The sequence below is a fragment of the Eucyclogobius newberryi genome, unplaced genomic scaffold (genome assembly GCF_026437365.1).
Source record: "Eucyclogobius newberryi isolate DKJ021-1_F unplaced genomic scaffold, fEucNew1.0.hap1 SCAF_9, whole genome shotgun sequence".
Lineage (NCBI taxonomy): Eukaryota > Metazoa > Chordata > Actinopteri > Gobiiformes > Gobiidae > Eucyclogobius > Eucyclogobius newberryi.
In genome coordinates this window covers 36529251-36539250 of record NW_027316532.1, presented here as the reverse complement: position 1 = coordinate 36539250, position 10000 = coordinate 36529251, and the positions used below count along the sequence as shown (strand labels likewise).

At 49.1% G+C, this 10000-nt stretch overlaps 1 protein-coding gene across 6 annotated transcripts in view; it reads right to left on the bottom strand.

Annotated features, from left to right (window-relative positions):
* Positions 1-10000, bottom strand: part of dab1a (DAB adaptor protein 1a) — a 283501-nt gene that overhangs the window by 11333 nt on the left and 262168 nt on the right. For 5 of the 6 annotated variants that reach the window (XM_072439262.1, XM_072439263.1, XM_072439261.1 and 2 more), the window contains 2 exons: positions 885-947; positions 356-452 (listed from right to left, as the gene is read on the bottom strand). In XM_072439262.1, the coding sequence (XP_072295363.1) occupies positions 356-452; positions 885-947 (160 nt within the window). Of the gene's footprint in view, positions 1-355; positions 453-884; positions 948-3430; positions 3587-10000 lie in introns of all 6 variants that reach the window. The other variant, XM_072439266.1, reaches the window with a different exon arrangement.

The window sequence follows — 10000 nt, the reverse complement described above, 5'->3', positions numbered from 1 at the left end:
CTGCAGGACACGTCTAACTCACCAGGGGCTGTGCATACTAAAGACACAGTCCTGTGTGTGTTTATTACTTTGCTCTGCCACAGTCAGCGCCTCAGCCACAGGTAAATCAGCCACATCCCGTTAACTACACATTTCATATTCCACACACAAGCAGACAACCTCTGCGCCCCTCATCTACATTTCAATTCTATTCTGTCCCTGCGTATTTACCTCCAGCCCTCTCCTCTTCCTCTGGCCAGCTTGTGTGTCTACTGACTCTACCTTCATCTTCCTTCCTGTCCTGCCCTCGCACTGCACTTGTTTCACCTCCACTCACAACGCTCATGTATTTAAGTAGAAAATGAAAGGGTCCTACCTGAGGGCACAGACGCAGGATTAAAAGGAGAAAACAGTTCGGTGGGGGGCTGCAGGCCTTGGGAGGGGTCCAGGATGTTGGCTGGAGAGGCGGGTGTCTGAGGAAGGAGGAAGTAAGAACAGGACAGTAAATACTGTAAGCTTTGACATTGATCTTCATAACATATTCATTTTCATCTTCATGTGATGTTAGAACATTATAAAAAAGTGTGTGATTGAGGTAGAAAGCAGAGAATAAAATATTCCAAATGCAGAAATTAAACTCTGTAATTAGTGGAACCATCAACATGAAACAGTCTCTTCTGTCAGTTTGACTAAGTCACATACTACAATGTGCACCATGTAACCTTTTTCTGGAGGTGGGGTTGCCACCTGCTGGTCGTGTTATGTTATTGCTTTGCCTGGAATATTCCACATTATGGCATTAAACATGTGAGCAAAGGTAATAACACAGAGACAAGCAGGTGACGACACAGGACAAGTTACAGGTCGGATCTTAAAGTGCTATGTAATGTGATATTACTACTCACAGATGGAGAAGTGATGTCAGGAGGCGTGGACATATCTCCAAAAATCTCTAATTGGTTGATGTTCTGAAAATTACACATAAAACATTGTTTAGTGCAAGTGAAACCTTATTGTTTTGTATTTCTCAGCCTCACGAGTTCCATTATTCCAGTGCACCATGCTCCACACCTCATGCAAAACACTTATAATTACGGCACCTACCTGAGTTCTGAGCAGCCACACAGAGAAAGAGGAGGATGGAGACAGATGGGAAAATGAGGTGAAATGATTGATTAGAATGATACACCTACGACAATCTTTGACATCTGCCACAAACAAAGGCGTTTTCCTAACTAGCAGCTGATGCTAAAACATGTAGCAAACCCCCAGCATCATTATTGTAGCAGTGTGTTGCCCTAGACAAGTCATTACTGCCCCCTCTCTGTGCTATCAAAGTCAGCAGGAGCTCGGTTTGATCTGTTGTTGGCTTACATTTCACAATCTCACTATAAGCTTCTCCTCTTTGCACTTTAATAGTATCTTTAAGCCAGCAGCGAGCAAAGAAAACCTTTTACAGGTGATAAAGGAATCTCCGGCGTTGGATACATGGTCATAAATTTGCATAAATCATGGAGCCGATTATGAATGTTCTTAGGATATATTTTAGTCTTGGCGGTCAGAATTCTCTCTAGCAGAAAATGGATCATTGTGTTAATATAAACGGCTTAATATTTACAGTATGTGCATTTGCTGACATTCTGCGATACTTGTGCTTTTAATTCATGTCAATTCTTGCTTTGTCTGTGAATGGTTCAGAAAAAATGCTGATTATTCAATGATTGATTGGTCGTTATTGATTGATTGACCTGTTTAGGTTCTAGATTACGACAATGTATTAGAATGCATTAAAAAAACAACTAACTAACCAATATTGTAAGTAAATTATATGCTTTTCACACCAGTTCTGAGGTCTGACCACTTCTTTACTTCTAATCTCATGACAGCTTTAACTCATCATTACTTATAGACCTTCTGTCCAGACTGGGACTTGTTATTCTTGGCTTGTGTGGTAAGGTCAGGTTTAAAGGATTATTATGAATGCTTTATTAATGCTCGGAGAGAGAGTGTCGCCTCGACAGGTGAGGTGACCGCCACGGTGAGTCTGCTCGGCCCCATGACCCAAAAGCAGCTCTCTGACAGCCGCGTTCATCGTCCTGACTGCCTCACATCGCTACAGCTAAAGCCACAATTGTGCATGAACCCAGCTTATTTTTCAAGGGACATTTAAGTTGCAAAAGGCAAATAGTTGGAAATCGCTTCTATGACTAGTATCAAACCTCGATACTCATTTGATACTGAAATTATACTATAAACTATTGCATAAACAGGACAAAATTGGTCCTTTACTGCATTTATAGAAGGATCTTGAGCTTCATCAGAACTAGCATAAGAGCACACGGTAACATGAAGGAGGCACGATTATTTTGTAATGAAAATTAGAGCCGTTTATTTAAATCACTGTTGTATCAAAATCCCTGTTGTGGATCGATTGCTGTGCATAGCCGCTGTACGTATGTGTGTATCTGCCCCGTTACCATAGCAGCAGCAGCAGCAGAGTGTAATGTTTTATTCATGAAACGACAGGGTCAAGAGTCGGGCTGTCCCAGGACTAAACGAGTACAACACAGGAACAGATAAGGACAGGAGCGTCTGTCCACAGGGTTTGAAGACGGAATGTTTGGACAGTAGGATTCTGGAGATCGCCTGGCAACAAGCGCACAAGGGACAGCACCATTATTGATCAAATCAATAAGGTTGTCTTAAGACCCATTGTCTGGCGTTTAACTGTTGAGTTATGTGGTTTGATTCATTTTTATGTCTATTTTACGTTATTATTTTATTTACTGTATTTCTTTATTTATGCCTTTGTTTATTCTATTTTTTTTACTTTTTATTCAGTTTTACTTTTGTAATTGAGGGCGCTTTACGGTTTAATTACTTTACTTTACTTTACTTTATTGTGTTGCCTAATAATAAACATATATAACATTTGTAGTAGAATGCTAGTAATTACTCTTGTTTGTGATTCTAGAAGACACAATACATGGCTGAAAGAGGATTACCCACTGCCCAATGTTCACTGTCCACTGCCCCGTGTCCACTGCCCTCTGTCCTCTGCCCCCTGTCCACTGCCCACTACCTCCTGTCCACTGCCCACTACCTCCTGTCCACTGCCCATTGCCTCCTGTCCACTGCCCCCTGCCCCTTGTCCACTGCCTCCTGTCCACTGCCCACTGCCCACTGCCCATTGCCTCCTGTCCACTGTCCCCTGCCCCTTGTCCACTGCCCCCTGCCCACTACCTCCTGTCCACTGCCCACTACCTTCTGTCCACTGCCCACTACCTCCTGTCCACTGCCCATTGCCTCCTGTCCACTGCCCCCTGCCCCTTGTGCACTGCCTCCTGTCCACTGCCCCCTGCCTCCTGTCCACTGCCCCCTGCCCACTGCCTCCTGCCCCCTGTCCACTGCCCCCTGTCCACTGCCCCCTGTCCTCATGGGCACACCTTACCTGAGTCCCAGTGTCCAGGTCAAAGTGTATGAGATCTGCTACTGTCTGCGGCTCTGATGGGGCCGTCTCATGGACATGAGGAGGTTGAGGCTGATGAAGAGGAAGATGATGAGGATGATGAGGATGATGAGGATGAGGGGTGGTTTCATGTCCATTCTGCAAACACAGCCCCAGAGTGAAATGTTAGATGAGATGTGCTCGGACAGACAACCGTTTTTCATGAATAAGAAGTATTAGTAAGAAGCCTGAATGCTGGATAAACTGAGGCTAAATAACAACTAAACCAGGTACAAAATAAGAGTTAACCAAGACTTAACTTAAACTTGTCTGCTTCTCTCCATGGACAGTTAGAATGAATGCGTTGAAATTTGTCATTCAGGAAGTGTAAAGCCGATAAGTTTAATTCCAAAACCAAAGAGACAACAACATCTCTATGGAAACAAGCAGATCCTATGAGAAAGTCACCTAAAGCACCTTTAAACCAGTAGAAAACACTACAACCAGTTTAGAAAAGCAAGTATAATCAGTATTAAACCAGGACAAACATGCATGACTTGAATAAACATCTGAGTCTCACCAGTGGTACTTGCAGCTCAGTTTGAGAACCACTGCGTTGGATGAAAGGGAGGCACAACTATGCACACACCCGAGCGCTAACCTTGTTTCCAGATTTGGAGGCCGGGAGAAGCTTTTAAGAGGTTTACGCTTCATTCCTATACCTTTGGTCTCAAACTTGAGCAGAGCACAGCTTTAAAGCCTTTGTGTTTTTGTAAAGCCTGCTCCCCCGTGTCACAGCCGAGGCAACCACCGGGCACAGAGCCGGATTAAGAAACGCACTGTGAGAGCAGAGTGGAGGGCACGGAGTCAGAGCTGTGGGCTTTCATCAGGAGAACTCATTTAAGGCTCATTTGGATTTTGAGCATGCATCGCTCGGTGACGCGCAAAAGTTTCGGGATCATCACCAAACGATGCTCCATGTAAGTCTGGAATGCTGGATAAACTTGTTTTTTCTTTATATTGGAAGAGTGGAGAAAGTAGGGAACATAAGGTTTCCAGCTCTCCGTTTAATGCAACATTTTGAGGACTTTTAATAATCGCTATCATCCTGAAACCCATGGATACTCCCCACTTTGTCGGAAATAGTCCACTCGCATTAATTGGAGAACTTTTCTTCCTGAATTGCAAAATACCACCGATGGAAATCTGTGTTATCGTTAGTCCATTACATTTTTGCCTCCCAAATTGCTTATTTAAGAGGAGAAAAGGCTCAACACTTCAAACACTGCACCAACTTTTCTCTCAAACCCGTCCTTTTCTCTCCACACACCAGAAGCACGGCCGTCCATCCACTGCCTGAAAAAAACTATGAAGCATTGCCACCATTAGATTTACTGGAGAACAATAACAGCTCCAGCAATATTCATCAGCTCCAGAAGTGTTTCCTATTCGTCTCAGCATTTCCTTTGACGATTTCCAGATGTTTGGGACGTTCTGCTGCGACAGGAAGTAACGCGTCGCCATTCTTCTTGTCCTGAAAAGCGCAGTCTCCAGATGCCCATAGACTCCACGCCACATGTCCGTCCTTCTCTGTTCTCCCGTCAATCATCCCTCTGCGGCCATTACGGCTCGCGCTCCACTGCCCGCTTCTTTATCTGTATCAATATGGAGGCCACCAAACTATTAGCCATCTCCAGGGAAACAGCAATTACCTGTGCACATGTGCCGCGCTTACAATTAACACGGAGCCTTTAATTAATGCCACCTCGCCGATCCCCTGCTGCGTGATTGATGGCAGTGGCACAGAAACAGCAGCTAAAGTGGCACGCTAAAGGACTGTTTGTGCCAGTGTGGTCAGTGTGCCAGTGTGCCAGTGTGGTCAGTGTGGTCAGTGTGGTCAGTGTGGTCAGTGTGGTCAGTGTGGTCAGTGTGGTCAGTGTGGTCAGTAAGGTGTGGCAACGTCAGATCTGGCACGGATTTTAAAAAAAACATAGTACTTTTTCTTCTGGGATGTCCAAAGTGAATCTCCTGTATTGTTTATTGAAGCTTTGGTCTGGAACAATAGTAGGATTGTGCAATTGATGTGACTTTAATCATATTTAAATAACATCACTGTGCCAGTAAATTAAATCGTTGTGTCATCGATTCTGTTTTGAATGATACGAAATCCTGAACAGAGCCTTTTATCTGGGAATGGCAAGATTATTTGGTCGATGGATAAACGTGATAATTGTTACAACGAAACAAATTATAATTGTGACCATTTCAGAACCAAAATGAAGTATTTTAATTAAATTGATAATCAATAAAGTACGTTTTTATCTGGTTGTTTTTGTCAGAGTTTGATGTAATAAAACTGTTGACAAAATTAATTAAAGTAATGTGTCAGACAATGGGAAGGAAATAAATTGTGTAATGTAAAAAAATAAAATACATTTTACTGCAATTTTGTTAATGTAGATGTGTTTTAATCATAATAATGTAATAATTCTAGTTTAATTCACAATGGCTTTTAGAACATGAACTACATTATTAATAAAAAATGATAATAATAATAAAACCACAGCGAACACATCCAGTGCTACAGCGTTTCTGTAAAAGACACAGAACTAATCCGGAGCAGGCGTGGTGTAGAGTGCGGGCGCGGCCGTGCTCGGCTGCTCAGTGGTAATGTGTTGACCCGTTCATGTGGACAGGGCCAGCGTTGACTTAACACACTTTCTCACAGGGTCAAGGGCTTATAGAGGATTGAAATGGCTTGATGTTAGTATTTTATTGACCTGTGGAGCTGATGGATACTCTGACGGCAAACAGCAGGAGACGTGAGGTCACGGCGCTGCCACCGATCAGACCATTAAGACGTAGAGGCCACAGCGGGCGTCCACCCAGCAAATCAACACGGCTATTCCAACAAGCGCGGCCCAGTAAATGAATAAATAAGTAGAAAAAGACAGACTACCGTAAGTATTAAGGTCAGACAAGCGCTTGCTCAGTCTGCACATGGAGAAAGTGCGGGGCAAAGGCTGCAGAACGGTGCGGTGGAGGGGCCTCGGTGCGGTGGAGGGTGGAGGGGCCTCGGGGCGGTGGAGGGGCCTCGGTGCGGTGGAGGGGCCTCGGTGCAGTGGAGGGTGGAGGGGCCTCGGGGCGGTGGAGGGGCCTCGGTGCGGTGGAGGGGCCTCGGTGCGTTGGAGGGGCCTCGGTCCGGTGAGGGGCCTCGGTCCGGTGAGGGGCCTCGGGGCGGTGGAGGGGCCTCGGTGCAGTGGAGGGTGGAGGGGCCTCGGGGCGGTGGAGGGGCCTCGGTGCGGTGGAGGGGCCTCGGTGTGTTGGAGGGGCCTCGGTCCGGTGGAGGGGCCTCGGTGCAGTGGAGGGTGGAGGGGCCTCGGGGCGGTGGAGGGGCCTCGGTGCGTTGGAGGGGCCTCGGTCCGGTGGAGGGGCCTCGGTGCGTTGGAGGGGCCACGGTCCGGTGGAGGGGCCTCGGTGCAGTGGAGGGTGGAGGGGCCTCGGTGCGGTGGAGGGTGGAGGGGCCTCGGGGCGGTGGAGGGGCCTCGGTGCGGTGGAGGGGCCTCGGTGCAGTGGAGGGTGGAGGGGCCTCGGGGCGGTGGAGGGGCCTCGGTGCGGTGGAGGGGCCTCGGTGCGTTGGAGGGGCCTCGGTCCGGTGAGGGGCCTCGGGGCGGTGGAGGGGCCTCGGTGCAGTGGAGGGTGGAGGGGCCTCGGGGCGGTGGAGGGGCCTCGGTGCGGTGGAGGGGCCTCGGTGCGTTGGAGGGGCCTCGGTCCGGTGGAGGGGCCTCGGTGCAGTGGAGGGTGGAGGGGCCTCGGGGCGGTGGAGGGGCCTCGGTGCGGTGGAGGGTCCTCGGGGCGGTGGAGGGGCCTCGGTGCGTTGGAGGGGCCTCGGTCCGGTGGAGGGGCCTCGGTGCGTTGGAGGGGCCACGGTCCGGTGGAGGGGCCTCGGTGCAGTGGAGGGTGGAGGGGCCTCGGTGCGGTGGAGGGGCCTCGGTGCGGTGGAGGGGCCTCGGTGCGGCGGAGGGGCCTCGGTGCGGCGGAGGGGCCTCGGTGCAGTGGAGGGTGGAGGGGCCTCGGGGCGGTGGAGGGGCCTCGGGGCGGTGGAGGGTGCGGTGGAGGGGCCTCGGGGCGGTGGAGGGGCCTCGGTGCGGCGGAGGGTGGAGGGGCCTCGGGGCGGTGGAGGGGCCTCGGTGCGGCGGAGGGGCCTCGGGGCGGTGGAGGGGCCTCGGTGCGGTGGAGGGTGGAGGGGCCTCGGTGCGGCGGAGGGGCCTCGGTGCGGCGGAGGGGCCTCGGGGCGGTGGAGGGCCCTCGGTGCAGTGAAGGGCCCTCGGTGCGGTGGAGGGCCCTCGGTGCGGCGGAGGGGCCTCGGTCCGGTGGAGGGGCCTCGGTGCAGCGGAGGGGCCTCGGTGCGGCGGAGGGGCCTCGGTGCGGCGGAGGGGCCTCGGTGCGGCGGAGGGGCCTCGGGGCGGTGGAGGGCCCTCGGTGCGGCGGAGGGTGGAGGGGCCTCGGTGCGGCGGAGGGGCCTCGGTGCGGCGGAGGGGCCTCGGTGCGGCGGAGGGGCCTCGGTGCGGCGGAGGGCCCTCGGGGCGGTGGAGGGCCCTCGGTGCAGTGAAGGGCCCTCGGTGCGGTGGAGGGCCCTCGGTGCGGTGGAGGGCCCTCGGTGCGGCGGAGGGGCCTCGGTGCTCTGGATTCATTATGTTGACGCCGTATCCTTTTGTCGAAATGGTTTGTTAGTGCATGAACTTGTGATCTCGCAGTACTCCGCTCTGCATGTGAGTTGTGTTTTATTTCTGGGGTCGTCGTGTGCACCGGTATTTTGTTTTTTTGTAGTTTTAATTCAATTCAATTTGTTTTTGTAACGCCCAAAATCACTACAGCAGTGAAAAACAAATTAAACAATGTTCATAGGGACTTGGCAATGTCCCAGCGTCCCGTGTCCTTAGACAAATGTCCCAAACTCCCCTGTCCTTAGACCCTCCTTCTCGGCCAGGAAAAACTACCAAATAGTAGTATAACAAGTAGTAGTAGTATAATAATATTTGGGCTGTAGAGGCTTGAATCAGTGCAGAAAATACTCCTTTATTTCTATCGTTTCATTTGTAGTTTCCATATTGTTTATTGTTGCATATCTCTGTAGCAATATACTTTACTTATATTTTATTTTAAAATTTGACATCATGATGGCTCTGTCCAAAAACCAGTCCAACACAGCTGCGCAGGCGAGAAGTCCCATCCCAAACGTCACAACGTGTGTAACCGTTTCAGCAGAAAACCCTGAGAGTCCACAACGGTCAGATCTTGTATAACATTCATGTCTCTAATCCATCTGTATTCCCATAATTCACCGTTGTACTCACCGGCCCCCGACTGGCTCAAAGGCAGAAAAGACTTGAATTTTGCCGTCGTTAAACTGGAATGGACGAGCGGTCCAATCGGTTGCACAACAAGAGAGACACATTGGATTTGTTCACATGCCGACACCTGCCAACACGAAGGCAATCCAAATAGCAGCGTGTGCCGGTGGAGCGGAGCACACACGTACCATGGTGTCTGTAAGCTCTTTACCAAAGCCTGGGATCAAACGCACTCGGAAACTGTGAGGCTGATTTCCAGTGCGCCCGATGCGGTGGGATCGTGAGCCAGCCGCGAGGTGAGAGTCCACGCACTGGCTCCGGATTCAACATGAGCAGAGAAATGGGGCTGGAGAATGTCGGCCAAGGAAGAAAACGACTTTACCAAAGTGAAGAGCAAAGTTGAACCGTTGTAAGAACAGATATTTGGGTTTTAAATCAGCACAAAGCATAAGACACACAGTGGTTGCATGTGTCCACGTGTGGGACACTGTGGGGTCTCTGCAGTTAAGTGAGACAGGAAACGGCGTCCTTGTAACGTCTTAGTTGGGGTGAATGGTTGGGTGTTTGTCTTTGAGGGTGAAGAAATGATCCACGGTCAGATTGACGACTGGTTTGGATATTGCTGCCGATCCAGAAAGAATTGCTAGATTGGGAATGCCACAACATTGGTTCAGCAGATATCGAGATTGGGCCTTTAATTAAATGCAATAATTAAATATGTCGGAGAATATCACATGCTTTAAATTCAACAACAGTGAAATTACACAATAAAATCAATTTTGTAACAGCGTTTTGAGGGGGAAATGGCAATTTTCAGTCCCTACACTGGCTTAAAGTATATACTTAAAACCCAGAGTATCAATGTAAACTTTGCCAATATCTAAAATATTTTGGACAACAAATACATATATATATATATATATATATATATATATATATATATATATATATATATACATAAAAAGTATGTATCTATGTTTTAACACTTTTAATTAAATTGCCACTTCATACAGCAAATTAAAAGCATTCCCACATTCCCCAACCAATTACCTACCAGACATGGACATAAAACAACCTGGAAAGTACAATAAAAGCCCAGCTCCTGTCATGAGCTCCTGTCTGCACCTGAGCTCCTGTTATGAGCTCCTGTCGAGCTCCTGTCTGCACGTGAGCTCCTGTCTGCACACAAGCTCCTGTCGCTCCTGTCTGCACCTGAGCT